The 19,797-nt window shown below is 41.5% G+C and overlaps 2 protein-coding genes across 4 annotated transcripts; one reads left to right on the top strand and one right to left on the bottom strand.

Moving 5' to 3' along the window:
• The first annotated feature begins 331 nt into the window (after positions 1–331).
• Positions 332–14,846, top strand: spag5 (sperm associated antigen 5). 2 transcript variants are annotated; one of them, XM_071535834.1, is made up of 25 exons: positions 332–428; positions 861–932; positions 1,022–1,150; positions 1,249–3,584; positions 3,726–3,918; positions 4,137–4,253; positions 4,466–4,558; positions 4,729–4,863; positions 5,132–5,251; positions 5,347–5,439; positions 5,823–5,957; positions 6,086–6,179; positions 6,329–6,476; positions 6,631–6,681; positions 7,508–7,682; positions 9,032–9,165; positions 9,497–9,665; positions 10,039–10,186; positions 12,525–12,768; positions 12,975–13,107; positions 13,258–13,317; positions 13,437–13,586; positions 13,804–13,878; positions 14,440–14,520; positions 14,650–14,846. In XM_071535834.1, exons 2-25 carry the CDS (start codon positions 894–896, stop codon positions 14,719–14,721), a joined length of 5,124 nt encoding a protein of 1,707 aa, XP_071391935.1. In that variant the 5' UTR covers positions 332–428; positions 861–893; the 3' UTR covers positions 14,722–14,846. The 2 variants fall into 2 exon arrangements, with proteins under 2 accessions (XP_071391935.1, XP_071391934.1); XM_071535833.1 differs by having other exon boundaries at positions 10,015–10,186.
• Positions 14,847–15,962: 1,116 nt separating this feature from the next.
• foxe1 (forkhead box E1) lies at positions 15,963–19,184 on the bottom strand. Of its 2 annotated transcripts, XM_071535836.1 has the most exons (2): positions 19,013–19,184; positions 15,963–18,808 (listed from the first exon to the last, which is right to left on the bottom strand). In XM_071535836.1, coding segments are annotated over exons 1-2 (1,092 nt in total). In that variant the 5' UTR covers positions 19,014–19,184; the 3' UTR covers positions 15,963–17,717. The 2 variants fall into 2 exon arrangements, with proteins under 2 accessions (XP_071391937.1, XP_071391936.1); XM_071535835.1 differs by having other exon boundaries at positions 15,963–19,184.
• Positions 19,185–19,797: the final 613 nt, after the last annotated feature.

Below are 19,797 nucleotides of genomic sequence, written 5' to 3'. Positions count from 1 at the left end.
GGCAGTACATGAAATTAATGAGGAATGGAATATTATTTTAGATTCAGCATAAAAATAAAAAGAAAGAATAAAAAAGTGTGTGTGTGGGGGCAATCAATATTTTACGTTGCTAGCAGATAATAGGCGACTTAATATAGTAAAGAAAGTTACAGATTTTCTAATATCAACAAAAAATGACCCAAGGATTTCGTATTGTAAAAGTAGTGGCGTTAGCTTCCTCTGGAGGGCAGCAATACGCCCAAGTGTCTAGTCTGCTGCAAAGTAAAAGGAGAAGAGGAAGAAGAAGAAGAACGGACCAATAGCAGAGCTGATATTTGTGTTTTGAATGTAAGTAACGCGGTTGAAGCTGACAGAGCTCAACATCAGGTTTATTTACCTCATTCTTGTCGCTTTCACAATATCAGTTAACGTTGGCTCACGTTTTGATGGTAAGTGTAAGTTTGACATTATTTTACGTGTTATCCCGTGTGATTAATTGTTAGGTTAGTGGGATAAATTACCGCCGTGAGGCGTGTACAAAACTAACGTAACTAACGTTGCGTTAACTCCCAACTTTACTAGGCTAGGTCCTAACATTATTAAGATAATCTATTTTAAATTATTGTTACTTTATACATCCAAGTTTGGTATGTTAGCTAGTAGGCTACGCTAATAATGTTACTTTAGCCAGCTGCCAGTACTAAAAAGAATCATGATAATAGCTTCTTAGTTAGGTTAACGTTATTTTGTTTCCAGATATGGCTTAACGTTAGTTTCAGTCACCACCAATCAGTTATTCAGTTATAAGGGAACCAAGGTTACTTGGACCGAAATGTGGTTTTCACCACGCAAAAGTAACTTTTTTTGGTCTGTCTTTGCAGTTATAGAGCTAGTCTGCCTAGCAGCCAAGAGTAATGTCCTCAAGGAAGTCGAGTTCAAATGGGGAAGGCTTGGTAAGACTATTCCTTTCTGTTTTGCACACGATACACAGTTAAATTACAACTGAGCAAACTAATAATACTTCATCTTTTGTTCTTATTAGCCTTCCACCAGAAGTGGAGACCGCACCCCCTTGAGAAGTCTGCAGAATGAAATCCTGCATCTCTCAACTCCATCCTCCAGGCTCAAATTAAGATCGCTGCCCAATGCTGATGGTGTGAAACTGACAAAGGTAAGTTTAGACTTGCAACTGGAAAAGCTTTCCCTCTCAGCTGTTTTCTATGTCTCTTTGAATACTCTTTCTAACCCTCCACTCATTCTAATCAACAGAGAGATGTTCCTCTCTGGGACCCAGACCAACACTCTCACTCTACTCCATCAGCCAAAGTGATAGATGCCAATTCTCCAAACTTTACTGAGAAAGTTCCCACCATTGATACGACTACTACTGAGACAGCTTGTGGACTTGGAGATGTAACATTTAAATCCTTCATCTGTGCTGGTGGTGAGATTGAGATTTCAGGGCCTTCGTTGTTGTCAGAAGGTAGTATTGTTTTGCCTAAGGATCAGGCTACGAAGAACACCGGTGAAACTGAAGATACGATCATCTCTGACAGCAGGATATTCCAGTCATGCAGTGACCACAGAGAACATCCCTATTATAATCCTGAAGAAGCTTCTTCAGTTAACATCGATACAGCATGTCTCAGTGAAAGTTCAAACATGAGACCGGCCTCTGGGAACTTAGATGATTCACATGCCATGCAAAGGTCCTGTGGAGAGAAAGATGTCACTTTTAAATCCTTTATCTGTGATGGCGGTGAGGTGGAAGTTTCAGATATCACCAGACTACCAGATGTGACTATTCCTCTGCCTAAGGCTCAGCTTGGGGAAACCTTACAATGCAACAGTGTAAATTCAAGTATTATCTCTGATGCCTGTGGCCAACAGTGTCAAGCGGAACATGCAGATCATCCCTACTGTAGCAGTGAAAATGGTCTGGCTCCTTCTATCACCCATGTCAACACTTTCTCTGAGACTCCAAATGGTGTTGAAAAACCTGCTGATGGACTGAGTGACATAACATTCAAATCATTTATCTGCACTGGGGGAGAGATTGAAATTTCAGATGGCACTAAACCTGCAGATGAGACTATTCCTCTACCGACCGGCCAACTTGCGAACAGCAGTGTGTCACACAATGACAGCATAAACCCAAGCATTTCAGCTGTTGACTATAACCTGCAACACAGTAATGACCATTTAGATCACCCATACTGTAATATTGAAAAAAATTTATCATCTCCAAGTGGCAACCTCCCCCTTGTCCTGGAACCATTACCTTGCAGCCATGATGCTCTAAGTGAGGTAGAACAAACTAGTCTGGTGGTAGCTGGTGGCCAGAGTGGCAGACAGGGAGATGTCTTGTTCCCTCCTTTCACCACCTGTGCAGGAGGTGAGGTTCAGCATTCAGATGGCACCAAACTGTCAGAGGAGCCTTTCCCTCTGCCTAAGGACCAGGCTGCATTCCAACTCCTGTGCAACAACAGTGTACCCACTAGCATCATACAGAGCCACATCCAAGATCATTGTGAACAGCCCAACTGCAATGTGGAAAGTGAAGAAGCTGTGTTAGACATGGACCCAGCAGGTATCAGTGCACCTACACTGCCCAATACAGCTATAAAGGCAGCGAATGATGTAGATGTGAACTGTCAAGTCCAAGAAACCCCAAAAAAGGATTTGTTACATGCTGAAGATAGTGCATTGCCTTCCATGCTTCAGGGAACTGAGTCTTCTGACTGCAGCCAGCTTGAAGCTCTAGCAAAGACTGCCACACCTGTAGAAGTGCAGGAACATCCAGAATGTGACTCTAATGTGCCTTCCAGAAGTGGAGCCATGGAGTCCAGTGGGGCAAAAGACAGTGCCCTAGGCTCATCTGAAAATGGACCCGTTCTTTCTAACGCTGAAGAAAAGCTGCATGCAGAGAACTTCTCAGATGTTCTGAAAGAGCTGCCAGAATTTCCCTCGGTAGCAACGGCTTTGCAGTTTGAAATGCTCAGTCCAGTTGTTAGGGGGGCCTCTCTAGCCAGAGTACAGGCCCTCAGGGATTCTGCTTTGGACCACTTTTTGGCTGAAGATTTTGCTCTGGACGGTGAAAAGAGTTTGGTGGCCCCGGTTAACCCAGACCCCACTGGGATGTGGACAGGGCCCTTGGAGAGCCCCATGCCTCGTCCGCTGTTCAACTCTACAACACTAGGAACTAGATACTGTTATAAACCTCAGCCAGCTCCAGTCACAGAGACAGTTGGGGATATGGGTGTGAAGCCCTGTGCAGTGCCTCTGTCTGAAGCGGAGAAGGCAGTTTTGGATATCCCCTTGGTTCCTGATGGTCCCCTGCAGCAACAGCTCCGGCAGATGGCAGAGTTCCTCATCTTGGCATCAGGGAGGATGGGCACTGCTGCCGTCTCTGCTCCTGCCCTACCTCCTGCTGCCTGCCCGGAGAGATCAGTGGGGACTACTCCTGCAAAATCCCACAGTGTCTGTGTGGGCACCTCTCCTGTGAAGCTGGTAGACCACAGCTTAAATACATCCGGCCAGTTTGAGAGGAAGAGGGAGTTCTCTGTGGTTGACACCTGCACTATTACTGAACCTCTCCTATGGAAGTGAGTGTTAGCCCTGAATTTGCTATTTAGTCAAATGTATATATTACCAGTGATAATTTGTGATTGTATACATGTGTGAGATTGCTTTCTCTGATTTCTTTCCCTGCCCCTCTCTCTTGTCTTCTGTTGATGTGGTCTCAGCGTGCCCCCAGGCAGTCTGGAGTGTCTCCCCAGACAAGAGCTAGAGCAGAGGCTGAGGTCCAGCATGATCATGGTGGAGGCCCTGGTGCAGCAGCTGGCTGCAGCCAGGGTGCTTGGATGTCCTGCTGTGGGTCCTGCACCCTCAGACCTCAGGGATAAGCTAGTGCAGACAGACCACACCGAACTTAATCAGGTGAGGGGACATTTCGACAACGTCGGTGGTTTATCAATGCCAGTGTTGATGTGAGAGTTGAGACCCAAGTTTGAGTTGGTATTACTTTTTGTAAATGGAATTCTTTCACTCTCATGCCCCCAGTTTTACAGTTTAGCGTCGTCTTTGTATTGATTCCTCACAGAAGTCGTAATATTTGTTGTAAGGGACTAAATCTTCTTGTTGTTTTTTCTCAACAGACCACAACATACCGAGACCTATATATGACAGCTTTGGGCAGGATTCGTGAGTTGGAGATGGATGAAAGTTCTCTACAGAACCTCATCCAATGTATGCAAGACACAAGGAACACCATGGTGAGACACAATGAACAATAATGCAATCCATGTGACAAAGTTTAAACTTCATAAATAGAATCCTATGGTGTGTCACTTTCTTAAGGACCAGAAATGTATTTAGTTGTAAATTGTTTTACATTATTGTGTTTAATGATTTCAATCATTGTAATTTAAAAAAAAAAGGAAATTGTATTGAGGCAGTTTGGCTTTGTGTGTATTTGTCCCAACAGACTGCTTTGAGTTGTGATACGGGTGCAGCTCTCTCTAACATGAAGCAAATAGGAGACATTGTCAAAGAGGACCACCAGAGCCTTGTTACACAGGTAAACCCATCTTACCCATGTGTCATGACATCTACTGCATGCTTTTCCTATTTGTCTAATTAGCCATTAGGCAACTTTGTATGTGTTGTTACTTGTGTATACTGCAGCTATTGTGCATGTTTACGTGCTACAAATGAGTTGACCATGTGTTTTCCGCCTTTGATATTTAGTATGGTCACATGAAGTCCCTGTATGAGAAGTCAAAGGAGACGCAAACTAGGATGATGCAAAAGGTCAAAGACACTCTTCAGCACAAAGAGGACATGAGGCAACAAATGCAAGAGGCCTTCACAGCCAAGGAGGCAGTAAGCACAGTGTTTCATCTGTAATTTTTGTGGCCTTGGTAGTTGGAGGTGGTTTTTGGTTTTGGTGCCATGTCTATTCCCATCATTGTCCCAATGGTTCTGCTGCAGGTTGCAACACTAAAACGATTCTTTGTTGGATATTTTGTTATGATAAAGGAGTTATTTCTAGATAAGATACACACTGAATCAATGAAGAGAAAACATACTTGTCTTCATTCTACGAACATTAGTGTGTGTCTAAAGTATGTGTCTGATTGTCTGTTTCCAGGCCTTCAGTGTGATTGAGCAGCTGAGGACGCACTGTGCCATGCAAATCTCAGGGCTGGAGGAGAGTGTGGGGTCTCACCAAGAACTCATGGCTGCCCTAACCAAGACCTACCCAGAACAGGTACAGTGAACACACACACACACAAACAGTGTTGCAGTCCTTGTCAGCATAACCTCCATCTTAATAAGTCTGATTTCATGTTTTTAATATTGCAGGTTGCATTAAACAAAGTCTATGTGGAATCACTCAACTCAGCTTCTGATCTTTTGACCAAAACCATGAGTGATCAAGCCAGTTTGGCAGAAGAGGTACGATCAATTTACTATTTTTCCTTTTTATAAAAGAGATTCAAGTAAGTATTGGAGGCATGTAACAGTCTTCACAAAGTATATTGTGATATCAAAAAATCCACAATCTGCAGTATGGAGTTGAAAGATTTATATCAGTAATGACCATAATCTGATATGTTGAAGTACTAACAACAAAATTAACGTTTTGTCATGAAACATTTTGTTTAAATTGCATCTTCATCTGTGATACTGTGACAAATGCTCAATATTGAATCATATCATATGACATAGTAACGTCATACTGTATATTTACACCCCTTGGTGGATGTATGGCGACAGCAATTACAACTTTGTTTTAAATTAAGTGATGCTCAGCCTGTTGCGTGTTCATTTGTTCACAGCTCCAGACAGTCTGGTGTCTTCTCCAGAAGACTGCTCCCATGCTTTTGAAGCTGAATGAGAAGGCGGCTGCTGCTCTGAGAGAGAGGGACCAGCATATCTCTGCAAGGAACCAAGCTGTAGAGGAGAGAGAGCAGGTTAGGCCTCTATCATTTGGGATACTTACTGCCATGCACCTTCTTTTATTTATGTGTCTTGTAAGAATTAAAAGCCTTGGTTTGACATGATGAAGATGATTATTATTTAATAAACTTGTACACAACAGATCCAAGACGAGTTGAACCAAGCTAATTTGAGTCTCCAAGATGCCGGAGAACAGATTGGTGACTTGAATCTACAGGTGACCATCATGACCTCAGGTAAAACGGAAATAAACATGCTCCACTTGCTTTAGCTATTAATTTCACTCTGCCAATTCATTTTCTGACTGTTGTGTACACTGTCAAATTGTTTTCTTGTATTAACCTATATAATAGCTTTTCTGTCTTTTCACTGTACTCTACTTCAGAGATGGGTGTGCTGCGTCAGAAGCTGAGTGAGGGAGAGGAAGAACGGGCTCAGCTGGAGAGGAAGGTGACAGAGCTGTCTGCCACAGTTTCCTCCACGCTGGCCTCCTACACCTTCCTGGAGCAGGCCCTCGGTGCCGAGACGACCAAGTATGATCACCACAACAGCACTGGCTGCTGATGGCAAAAATCTACTAAAAATCTTTATAGTGAAACATTTGTACCAAGAGGAAGCTTGGAGTAACAAACAAAAAAAAACTCATATACTGAAATACAGCATTCTAATAATATATTATTGTTTTAGGTTGCAGCAGTCGTGGAAAGACGTCCAGCAAGCCAGTGACAGGGCAGACGAGTAAGTGATGATAGTGATTTATCCTACTTAATAGGGATGTAACGATACATTCAGAAAACGTTTCAGTTTGATACACGATACTGAGTTCACAGTTTGATATTGTCACAATATTTTGAGCAAAATCGAAATGAAGGCAGTAATGACTGAAAAAATCTGTTTATTTCTGAGGGAAAACAAAATAAAAGTGCAACCCGTAAACAGGGTGACTACAGGTTTCTGTAAGTTAAATTGAAAACTTTTTAAGACCTTTTTAATACCAGTTCAAATAATATTTAAGACCACAAATTGACACATTTTTTGTAGTGTAAAATATTGTAATAAACTTTTGTTACATCCCTACCACTTAACTCTACACTCATTTTATAAATAAGTTCCTAGCCAGAACCGTTGAACAAAATTATCTATTTCTGTGGCCACAGTATATTTCCATGGTTATATACCTTATTTGTTTGGTTAGTACTGGTAGTGAAGTGATCACTGTTTCTTTTACGCTCATTGAGCTGGATCCCACAGCTGTGCAGGGCTGCCGCAGTGAAGTAAATGTAAAGGAAACTCAATAATAATGAAAATTGGCAAAACAAATAAGATGTATAAAACAGGTGAGCTTGCTTCTAAGAAAATCTACAATAGCAAATGCAGCACAATTTATATGATGAACTAAACATCCAAGTAAGAGCAATTGTTAAACTGCAGCACATGGAAAGGGCCAAGGAACGAACCCTCTCCCACCCCCCACATCTACAAAAAAAAATTCTACAGGAAACATTGGATCTAAGTTAACTGCTATCTCCTGTTGCTATCTGCTGTTGTCCATGTCCATGTCCAGGCTGGAGTCGTCACTGGGCAAGTCACAGCAGCGTGTGTGTGAGTTGAGCCAGGCTCTGGCCCACAGTGAGGAGCAGCTCAGCCAGCTGCAGGCCCTCTCTCACACACAGAGCATGCAGATCCAGCAGCTCCAGGATGTTTGCACACAGCTCAGCAGTGTGCGGGAAATGAACGAGGTTAGCTTGTGTTGTGTGTATGTGTGCGTGGGAGTAGCTAAGAGGCCTCCTGCGGGTTTGGTTTTGCATGTTGCAGGAGGCTCCTTAGTCGCTCCCTGTGTGTGTGCATCTTACACTCTGGGTGGTTTTGGGGTTTTGGACTTGGGATTTTTCTGGACAAATCTGCAACTGTTTAAGTGGTAAGAATAAGATAAGCATTGGATGAGGAGATGCATCCGTTCATCCATTGCCTGTAGCTTGAGAAGATTGATTGAACTGATGGCTCGGGTCTAGGGTTGCAAAGGGGTGGAAAATTTCTGGTAAATTTCCGGAAAGTTTCCAGTAAATTTCCATGGGAAGTTAAGCTGGGGAATTTTGGAAATATTCCAAATTGGAAACTTTCCATGGGAATTATGGGAATTTATGGGAATTTATGGGAATTCATGGGAATTTATGGGAATTAACTGCGAATTGATGGTAATTTAATGGAAAGGTATCATATCCAAGCATAAATATTTGTTTTGTTATAAGCAGACATCCATCCAAAATAATACAATTAAAACAGATTTATTTGTAAGTAGAACTTTATCAAGTGTTAAATATTTTATTGAACAATCAATTCTTTCATTGAGAACAAAAACATGAATGTTGAGTTAAATATTACTCATCCCCCCGACCCAACCCATTCAAAAATTAACAAAAATGCACAGGATTGCACAGTGCATGTAGGGGGCGTGGTCTCAATAGCCCTGCAGTAAGCAGTGTGCTATGTGTGCATGTGATTGAGGAATAGCATAGATATTCAACTGTACTTGCATGATATCTGGTTGTTTTAGTCAGGATTATGCTAAAATATATTTTCCCCAACTATATTTAAGTTCCCTATTAAGAGCATACTTTCAATTTAGTAAATTCCTGGTTTATTCCCGTTAATTCCCATAAATTCCCGTTAATTCCCATAAATTCCCGTTAATTCCCATGGAAAGTTTCCAACTTTGAAAATTCCCGGAATTTTGCAACCCTACTCGGGTCACGGCCCAGTAAAAACTACAGACCTAGCTTCAGTTAGTGCAGATTTATTTTTTCATTACAGAATGTAATTGTAATTCCCCAACCAAGTTCTTCACACAGTTGGATGCTAACTCTTGTTGCAGTTTAAAAGTTTTGTGAATCTACCTTGCTGCCTCAATTGCCTTTTGGTATCTGCCCCAAAAGTCAAGATCACAGCATCCCTAGTCTTCAGTTTATAGAAGTGGAGCACGCAGCATGCTCAGTTATTGCAGTTCATGTATACTGTCATCATAGGAATAGCATGTGAATTCTCTTTTAAGGTGGATTTCTGGTATAATATCCTGGTGTGTCTGTGTCAGTTCTTGCAGATGGAGAATGAGTTGGCAAGGGAGCAGATGGCTGAAAGTGAGTGTACGCTCAGGGCCAACCTGCAGGGGCTCAGGGAGAGGAACATCCAGTGTGAGGACCTAAAAGGAGCTCTCAGTCAACTTCAGTAAGCCTCAATGCACAACACCCATTTTTCGAACTTGTAATGAACTTGTGCTGTTTTGGATTATATGATTAAGTGCCAATAATTGAATGTGGAATATGACCTTAGTTTTGCTTTTAGCTTTTCAAAAAAGCAAACCTACAGAGAGATTAGCGCCAATAATGATCACATTCAATTTCAAGCCGTTGTATTCAATTTCCAATTGTGCCTAAAAATTCAATGCTTTAATACATTTATTCAACAAATTCATAATAAAAAAAAAAAAAATCATATTAAACTTCCTAACAATCGGTGTGCAACAGTGTGAAATGATTCTGTGTATGTGTGTTTGCAGGCTTGAGAACAAGGCACTGCAGGAACAGCTGGAAACCACACGGTCTACAGCCAGTGCCACCCAGCTGGACCTTGGAGAGAAGCTGGCTCAGGTGGTCACTGATGTTGCCTTGCTGCACCACACACTGCGAGGACTAACAAATGAGCTCCATGCAACTCTCAATGACAAGGTAACATAGAGAAACTGCTAAACACAACCCAGTATGGAACTCATCCAGCTTTGACCACAATTTCATGCACACCCATCAGGGGAGCGACACTTCATGCCATCTACCTGTGTGGTATCAAACTTAAATTTTAGGTTTTCTACAAATCATGTCAGTATTTTAATTAGCAGTATGTACTTGATTAAAGGAACTAAATCTATTTTTGTGAAAATTTAACTTCAATTATGAAGCTTTTTACCTGCAAAGTTTCACACTACTCCCATAATCCTCTTTGCGTATTCAAATTGAACTAATGTCATTGCCATAAATGCACTGTGGGACTGTGGAGAATATATATTTGTTTTCCATGCAGGGTTATGTATTACTTACTTTCCAGAAACCAGAACCGCCTAAGGATCAAGAGTTGCAGCCAATCTCCAACTTCGAGCGTCGTTACCCCTCCAGCTCCTTTGTAGACAGCATCATGGTTGCATTAACTTCTGAGAATGGGGAAGACATGAAAACAGAGACACCTGATAGACAAGGTACTATACTACATTCCAAATATCTCTGAGGTTCACAAAAACATTGGCTTGCTCTGTGGCTATGACACACTCACTCCTCAACAAATTAATGTGCACACTCACGTTTTATAATAGTAATAATAACCATTATTTATAGAGCACTTTTCAAATCAGTGTTACGAAGTGCATTACGAGAGATGATTAAAAATGAAAGCAATAAATAAAAAACAACAACTGAACAAATAGAGGAAAAAGAATAAAAATAATGTAATGACTGTGGGCTGAGGGAAGGATATGGACCTTGATTAGGGTACGGGGAGGGTTTTGAACAAGATTATTCTACCAGTCCAATATTACTTACATGCTAACAAAGCTAACATACCAGCAAATGATGGCTAAAAACAAAAGGGACAAATGCACAGCCAAAGTAAAACAACAACAGAAGAAATACAGACCATAGTTCAAGTAAAAGTAAGCCTAAAGTGCCTTTTTAAATGAGTTTTAAAAGAGCACACAGAGTTCGCTAGCCTGATCTTGGGCCGGTTGTTCCAGAGCCTATAGAGGCTCTGATGGAGAAAGATTGATCCCCCTTAGTCTTCAACCTAAACTAGAATAACTAAAAAGCCCTGCCTGAGGATCACAGGCTGCACTTGGGCTTATAAAATGTTAAAGCTCAGCGAGGCACTAGTCCAAGATATGCCTCAAAGGTGATCAATAAAATTGTAAAATCAATCTTAAATTGCACTGGTAGCCACTTAGCTGAAGCTCAAAATGGAGAAACATGCTGTATCTTCTTAGTTCCTGTCAAGAGTCTGTCTGCATCATTTTGGACTCCCTGTAATGTGGATGTACTGTGCTGGGAAAGGCAGGTGTTTCTAGGTTATTAAAAGTCAGAAAAGAAGCTCTAATTTGTTGTGGAAAACACCGGAAACTAACAATGGAGAATAATATTATGTTTGATAATTATAATGCTCAAGGGTAGCATGTTGAGAAAAGGATTGGACCCAGAGTCAACCCCTGGGGAACACCACAAGTAGCTTGCCAGTGATGACCGTGACTCCCGAGTAGCAACAGAAAAAGTTCTAACAGGCAGATGGGAGGAAAACCAGTCCAGAGTGATACCAGAGATGCTGACCCAGTGATTGAGACGCTCAAGTGGAAGAGAATAATGAACTGTCTCAAAGGCTGCAGTATGATGTAGGAGAAGTAAAACGGGATTTCTCTTCATCAGCCACTAAAAGCAAGTTATTTATCACCTTGAGAAGGGCTGTCTCAGTGCTATGAAGACCTGTAAAATCAGATTAAAACTCCATCATTGCTCATAATGTAACTAATGATTTGGCTGCTGTTTTTTCCAAAACCTTGGACAGGAATGGTAATTTATAGATCTGTCTGTGTCTGTATTTGTGAAGAATGAGGCTCAAGAGTGCGTTTCTTAAGGAGCGGTTCAACAATAGTGTTCTTAAAAGCATTCTGACTGTTATGTTCTCTTGCAATTATTTGTTGTATTTTTGTTCAATACTGTACAGGTTTTCTGTATTTTCTGCTGCTGCAATGACCCAGTTTTCAAACCATGATAATTTTTATCTGAAGCCCTCTCCAGACAGCATTAGCCTTTCTAGGGGGGGGGGGGGGTCAGGTGTTTTATAATTATTACCTCAGGACCCCAAGAATTTTATCCCATCTGTAATGAACATGTCAGTGATTTTCTCCAACTGGCTCTGTAAAAGTTCTCTCTGAAATTGCAGACTGTATTTTGAGTTAACTCTGACGTCCTGGGGTCATTTTAATCCCTTCCGGATCGATGTCTGGTGGTTGATGCAATTATTGACTTGCTCACCCGGCATCTGGATTACCAGGGCCATATAACCAGTGGGGGGGTGGAGCAGCAGGGATGCAAACTAGTCACCTTTAGGTGACAGTCACCTTTTTGATCCCAAAATAGGGTACTTAAGTGAATGATTTCTGACTGGTTTTGTGTCTGCTCTGGTATCTGTCACCTTTTTCACTCTCCATGAGTTTGCATCCCTGAGCAGCATCATTCATGAATTAGAGAGTTTTGTGTGTTTTCTTGTACTGTGTAGAGCAGCATCACTCTTTACAATGATGTGGAGCCATTTGAAGAGAGTTTTGCCTGTGTTGCTGTACTGTAGGTGACATTGTGTCTCTGGATTACCATGTTCCCCCATTAAATTATTTTAACATCCAGACAGATGAAATTACCTGTGTGCATGTGGAAAAATCAAATTACAAACCTCCCCCTGATAATACAGCTGCTGTCCGGTGAGGGCTTAAGTTTCATCTAATCTAATCACCTTGGGCAATTAAAAAGCTAAGTTGTAGTTCACTGTCTCTTCAGTCTCCTCAGATGTGCCTGAGCCCCAGTGTGAGGCTTTGTTCAGCGGGACGAGCGCCTTCACCCGCATCGCAGCCGTCACCCCTAAAAAGAATCTGAGTGAGGCAGAGTTTGAGCAAGAGGAGGAGCAGAGCAATGTGGCGGAGCTGCTGGCTGACCTGGGCAACACAGTCTCAGAGCTCGTCTCCACCCTCAAGTTGGTGAAACAGCACAAGGATGCCCAGCTGGAAGAGCTGCACAACACCATGTATGTCCTGAGAAATTGTGTGTGTCAGCCGTTGCAATTATTTCATGTGGAATTTGTTTCAGTAGGGAGATGAGAATATACCAAATGAGCTTCACACTTGAGAACATGTCTAGAAAAAAGTGCATTGTTCATTTTACATACGCTTAACGTAATTTTTAGGCAGCCTGTGTGTTTTCTTTATATCATTGTCCGATGTATTGTTCCAGCTCTGGTCTGCAGGGGGAGCTGCAGGCCGCAGCCAGCAGACACCAGGCTGAGGTGTGGGAGCTTAAGGATCAGGTTAGCTGTCTGAACAGCCAGGTAGAGAAGGGCAACCTGGCACTGCAACAGAAAGCTCAGGTAAAAAATACACTGCAATGCCTTCAGATATGATGCCTGACAAAGTTTAGAGAGTGGCTGCAAAAGAGCGTTTACTGAAAGAAATGGTCCAGCGGCCAATGTCAGGAAAAGGCTGAAATATTTCCTTAAAAACATTTTCTCTTCATACAGGATGAGAAAACGGTGACAAAGTTGTTCACAGAAATAAATGAGGCCCGGACTGACAATAATGTAAGGACCAAAATCGGAATGCTTCAACAAATGTTATCAAGAATATTTTATTTTCCACAAATTGTGTGCTGCTTGCCATATGTAACGGTGTCCCCCCCCCACCCCCCCAATTTACGTAGGACTTGCGCAAGGATGTGGCTGAGCTTCGTCGCTCTCTCCAGCAGTCACAGGTGGAGTCTCAGGTCCTCAGAGAAGAGCTTAGGAAAGCTGGCAGCCAGTCAGCTAACCCAGCGCATTTTGTGGATGAGAAGATCCACTTAATGAAAGAGGTACGATCCAGTCACTTATTGGTGTACTCTACTCTGTGACAGCAAAGTTGCACATAAATACATGAATGCATCATTTAGTATTCCCATGTCCTCCCACTGTCTCTAAAGCTGATCTTTGTGCTGCACTCATTTTTTTTGCATCCTATTCCTGCCCAAGGATGGTTTGACTCTTGCACTTCAGTTTTCATAACATACATCTCTTTAATTCCTTCCCTAGGTGGAGAGACTTAAGGGGAGCCTTCAGGAGATGGAGCAGGCCAGGGCCAAATTCCTGGAAAGAGCAAAGAGACATGTAAGTACCGGATATACATACTGATATTCATGGCTATACTGGCATCTATGTTTCTCCTCTTGGAAGATGAGATTGTCTTCATGCCTCATGACAGTAAAGGAGCTCAGGAATGTCTTTAAAGTTACAATGAAACAGCATTTTGAGAGCATCTTGCGTCTTTAATGTGATGTATTTCCTGTTGAAACGGGATGTTGGGACGGGATTTTTCAAAAGTGTAAACCAATGAGATATCAGTTAAGGAGAGTGGCAGTTTTATTTGATGAGAGGGGCGGGATTGTTGAAAATCTGTGATTGTTTTATTGGTTGGAATTTTTCTGTATGGACAAAGTCACTACTAATGATTTTCTGTTTTTTTAAGGAAGTGAAAGTAATGACATTTTGATATTACAAATACTAGAAGATTTTTGTCTTTTTTTTTTTTTGCATAAATTGTCAAATATGTCTATGGTATGATAGTTTGAATGAGCTAAAAATGCAAAAAAAAATAAAATAATAATTTCAGTGTGAGTTTAAAGCAAGGATGTGAGCCAATGTCTTCATGATGTTCTAATGTCTCTACAGCAAATGATCCACCAAGTCAACCAGCAGAAAATGGAAAATGAGCTCCGTGTGTTAGACAACATGATTGACAGAGTCAGAAAGGTAAGATGTGGATCTTGTTTTTGATTTGATGCTTTTTTTTTTTTTTTTTTAACATCGCTGCCTGTTGTCAAGATTACGTGGTATGGATACTTGAAGTAATGGATGTTGTCTTCTGTTTTCCCCGCACAGACCCTGCTGTCCGTGCCAGAGGTCGTGAAGAATTGTGAACAGCTCAAACAGCTTGTCGAATACCTTGGTTGACATGTTCTTTATTGTGTATTTATATGTTTTAGATTTTCCTGGCTGTAAGTGTTTTTCTTTTAAATTTTAGCCTTCTGTATAATAAATTTAAATTTGGAAATAAATGTTTTTTTTTTTTATCAATAGTAATGGTCTCTTTTCTTTTTTTCTTGTGCTGTTTGCTACAGTACAGAGCAAGTGCACTTAAAATGGATGCTTCCTCAAAATGTTAGTGTCTACTTTGGGACAACACATGAATTTTACTAATATTAATGGAAACACATATCGACACAATATGTTATTAGCATATGTTATGCTGAAAAGTAACACAGATGTGTGTAGATCGCACATCCTTTTCAAGTGTTGGCAGTCATACATTTGTTTTCTCCACCAGGTGGTAGTGAAAATGAGCAAATTCTTTCCGTGTAGTATTTTGAGATGGCCATTTAATGGCAAGTGTTATGATTTTATTATTAATAGCAAGCATACTATTTATGCTTTTGATTTAATTTATCATGCACACGGGTTGATGAATGTCAACTTGATTCACGTGCTATAGTTTGTGGTTGTATCAGCATATTGAATGCAAGGCATCAGTTAATGGTGCGTTGATATTTTCCTTGCTATATGACTGATATTTCACTGTGTTGGCATATAGGTTTGAAGAGGAAAGAGCTGAGTTCAGTAAAACCAAAGTGGTAGGAAGTAAGTATTTTGATACTCATGTATATCCTGGGTTTTACCCAAAATAATATATGTGATTTCATTTTAGTTTGACAAGAAATACAACATATAGAATTTCAATCAGAATTGCCTTTCTACCTACTGTGTTTATATAATCTTCCCCAGTGAATGATGTTTTTTTCCTCACTGCACAGTTCAGCAATGAACAGTAAAAGTAGGACAGGTGTGCTCATATTCATGTACAATTGTCCAGAGTTAATAAATGTGGACAGCACTTGGATGTGATTGGATGAACTGCGCTAAAATACTGCTGATATTCTGTCTTTGTCAAGCTCCAGCTTACTGCTACTCAATGCACACTATTTTTTTCTTTACATACACATATCTATAGTGATGGACTCACATAGCTGGAGCAAATACCTGTGCCATTTCTCCGTTTTCTCAGGGCAATTGTCCAACACTAGAGAAGAAGAATAAAGCACACACCTCGCTTGTCTCCTGGGCCGCAGTGCAGGAATTCAAAACCTCCAAATAGATCAAGTTAAAGGAAATGACAGGGTTCCGCACACGTGTCCTCTTTGCACGTTAAAATTTATTTTGTTGACGTTGCGATACAGAGACCTTGTGTTGTCCCACACTGTCAGAGTATGCCATTTACAGTTTGTTATTTTAATCCCCATGCCTTTTCTTTTGCCTTTATAGATATTGCTGCTCTCATTTTACATAATACAGTGTATAAAAAGACAGGCCTCATTCTAACCTCTAAATTGTTATTCTTTAGTGTCAAGCTTGTATCTATATTAATGACATGTTTATTACTTTTGAGAAAGAAAATCCCATTTTGGAAACATGCTCTTGAAAGCTAGCTTGAAATATGCCAACCAAGCTGGTGGTTGTCAGTCAAATCTCTGCTGTATATGGCCTTTATTACTGTTAACTTGAGTGAAGTTCACTTTTTTGTAGTTTTGTGTAATTCAGTGAGATTGTGGGCATCCGTCATTTGCTGATCACTGTTATCCTCATTTAATCCACTTAATATTAAACTGCACTCAAGATAAACAAGGGTCAACATGTCCACTGTAGTAACCTTAGTTTTGAAGAAGTCAAGTCATGGCTGTCAGCAAAGCCTCTTTTTGCTCACAAAATCAAGTGCATTCACTGCAGTAAAGCGTTTCCTTATGTGCCTCATCTTGTCTCATGTGTAATCTTATCTCGGTATGGAAGTGGGACTTGTGTTTAGATAAAGGACTCCCACTACTTAGCTTTATAGGTTAAAATATCGGGTTCCAAGTCAATTCATTTTCTTGATTAGTAGATCTGCGTGGCAGATTAGCTGTGGCTCTCTGTCTAAGTGCTGTGTTGATGTCTGGACATGATAATTGAGGCCGGTCATGGTGACTGATAACACTGTGGCTCCAGACAACACTTCAAACCCAGCTGAGCTGAAACAGAGTAATACAAGCTAACACAAAGGGAGAAATGTTTGAAAGCATTTTTTTTCTGAGGAGGCAAAAATATTTTGCTGCATCTATTTGTACTCCTGTTTTGGAAAATCATATAATTTTCAATTATTACAACTGTGTTCTGGAAGTTAAAGAATTTATACAAATCTATAAATGGCAATATATTTGGCATGATTACTTGAATGGCTAATAGCTATAATTATTTATAACATTAAATAAAATATTTTAAACTTCAAGAATAGATACACTTTATAATTCTGCATTTATTTCCAAAGAAGGCAACCTATTATATGCATTTACCACTTGCCAACAAAATACATGCAAAAAACACGTTCTTCACACAAGCCATTTAGCACAAAGCCTATGAACATAAAGGACAATAATTTATACTAACATTTCTTAAGTTTGAACTCACCAGTAATGTAGAATTAAACTCACACATTCCATTAATGAAAAACAAGCTTGTAACCACAGACGACATTAGGTGAATTTCACGCTTTTAGGTGCTGCGAAGTCACCCTAACCTTTAAATACAAATATTTATTGTCAATGTAAAGGTAAATCACCATCAATATGGAAAATGTTTTGCTCAATGTTGTACTTTTTTTTTTTTATCTTAAATTTAAGTGCATTGCAGTCCATATATTATTTATATATAGCACACCGCAATTAAGGCAGGAAAGGTCTTTTTACTCAGTCTATTCAGTTTTGTGTTTTTCATTAATAACATTAAAAAGAAAAGAAGAATCACTGCAACAGTTGTGTCCAGAAATGTCTAGTTCATTCGTTCCTCAAGCCTCTGACGCTTGGTAACACGGGACAAGATAGCCAAACACAATTTCCTCTACATTCCCCTGTCCGCTCAGCAGCTCAGATCGCAGACACAAACCTGTCCATATTCCCTGGGTATGTGGGGTGTCTCAGGTAACCCCCAGTGTTGGCAATAGGACCTGCAGCACCATTATACTGGGAGAAAGAGCCTAACTGGACCGGGGAAACCCTGCCGTAATGGTCCACTGTCTCCACAGACCCTGGGGGTGAAGGATGCAGGCGTCCCGTCACTCCGTACCCCTGGGGGTGGCCCTGTCCATACGAGCCCTGGGTGGGGTGATGGTGGTGCGGGTGGCCGTTCGGCCCGGAGTAGGTGAACCCAGCGTGAGCGGAGGAGCGGGGCGGAAGGGCCCCTCCGCACGGGTGGCTCTGGAAGCCCGGAGGTCCCAGGCTGCAGGGGCTGGATCCATTCGGTGCCCCTTCGGGACTGAAGCTCCGGCTGGGCTGCTGCATCACCTCCGGCCCCTGAGCTCCCAGTACGCTGGCCGGAGCCGGGTGCCCTATGAGGTTGTTGATGCTGAACATGCGGGTCTGACCTGGTCCGAACCCAGGAGGTGATGAGGAGGGATAGTAGGCGGAAGGCAGCTGCTGCCCGTAGGTCGGACTGACTGCCATGTTGGGGTAGACTGAGTTGGTGTACGCTGCTGATCGGGCAATCTGGACAGGAGAGAACACGGGCGACTCGTGGACATATGAGGCATAGGTGCTAAAGTCGCAGCGCTTGAACCTCTTCCTGCGCCTCAGGAAGCTGCCGCTCTCAAACATGTCCTCAGCATTGGGGTCCAAGGCCCAGTAGTTGCCTTTCCCCGGCCGCCCCGGTTCCCGAGGGATCTTGATAAAGCAATCATTGAGGGTCAAGTTATGGCGGATGGAGTTCTGCCATTTCTTAGAATTGTCCCTGTAGAAGGGGAAGCGCTCTGTGATGAACTTGTAGATACCTCCCAAAGTCAGCTTGCGGTCGGAGGAGTTCGCTATGGCCATGGAGATGAGTGCGATGTAACTGTAGGGCGGCTTCCCTCGCTGCAGCGGCCTCTTCCTCCTGCGGCCTCGGGGCTGCTCCTCGGTCTGCGGCGGAGGGTTGGAGGCCGGCAAGGAGATCTCTGCTGGAGAATCTTTCTCCACTTTGACCACTGGCATTGTCATGGATGGTGCAAAATGTCCCCAGAAAGATAGATGATAAAAGTGAACTCACTGTAAAAGCTGCACAATACTAGTACTACTTCCACAGTATGTCTGAGGAAACAGATTTGACCTTAGACAGAGGAAAGCAAAACAAGAGATCTGCCCAACAGACAGTCATGCCAGAGAGATTACATTTGCTTTGAACAACTCACTGTCTTTGAGTCCAGAAATCAGCAGTTCCTCGAAAGCGGTGAATTTGGTTGTCTTTCCAAGAGACGCCGTGTCATTAAATGCAATTCGTATTCAGCTTATTCCCGGACTATGTCGTCAGGGTAAAGTTGAAGAGTTAAGGTAAGAGAGCACCATGCGTGTTGTTCAAGGTGTGTGTGAGAGTGAGTCACTGAGTTACCTGAAGGCTGTACTACCTCCACACTGCACCTGAGGGACCACACCTCCCCTAAACATATCACATGCTCTTGACATACCTAAGCTTTATAAGGGTCTATTGTTCATGTTCTACAAAGTGCACATGCTTTGTGGTGGAAAATTTCTATTTCAAGTGTTTTGACATTTTTGTTCTGTGTTTTTCAAATTGTGAATACAATAAATATCTGACTTAAAATGGTCGACTATCTGATTCAGAGTATTTTTTTCTGATTAGAAGAGCTAAAAAGGTTTTATCAGTTGTGGATCAAACATCTGCACAGAATTTATTTTTTTATTTTGAATGTTAAACAAGTTTTATTACCTTTTTGCACCTATCAGATTTATTCTCTTCAGGAATCTTTGTTTTTCAATGACCAGAACTGTCAAAACAAACATCTTTTCCTCTTAATATTCAAATCCACTTCTAAAGTAGACCTCAGGTTATTTTAAAAAGTCCAAAATGGGCCATGTTGTTTTGACGTTTAACACTAAAAGACCTCTTTAGTGGTAACTTAACCTACGTATTGTTTTTCTACCTTGCTTCCTTGTTTGTTTTGTGCCAGTGGTTGGA

Source organism: Centroberyx affinis, unplaced genomic scaffold, assembly GCF_046629955.1.
Source record: "Centroberyx affinis isolate AG114_WGS23_722 - 3 ecotype Tasmania unplaced genomic scaffold, CSIRO-AGI_Caff_v1 ptg002773l_1, whole genome shotgun sequence".
Lineage (NCBI taxonomy): Eukaryota > Metazoa > Chordata > Actinopteri > Beryciformes > Berycidae > Centroberyx > Centroberyx affinis.
The sequence above is the reverse complement of the archived record's forward strand: the minus strand, read 5'-3'. Positions and strand labels throughout refer to the sequence as shown.

Excerpts from the sequence above, each read along its gene's own strand:
- foxe1 (XM_071535835.1), bottom strand. The coding sequence starts at position 18,821 with ATGACAATGCCAGTGGTCAAAGTGGAGAAAGATTCTCCAGCAGAGATC.
- spag5 (XM_071535833.1), top strand. The coding sequence starts at position 894 with ATGTCCTCAAGGAAGTCGAGTTCAAATGGGGAAGGCTTG. Across the intron at positions 6,477-6,630 it reads CTCGGTGCCGAGACGACCAA|GTTGCAGCAGTCGTGGAAAG; the intron begins GTATGATCACCA and ends TTATTGTTTTAG. Across the intron at positions 13,318-13,436 it reads AGGCCCGGACTGACAATAAT|GACTTGCGCAAGGATGTGGC; the intron begins GTAAGGACCAAA and ends CAATTTACGTAG.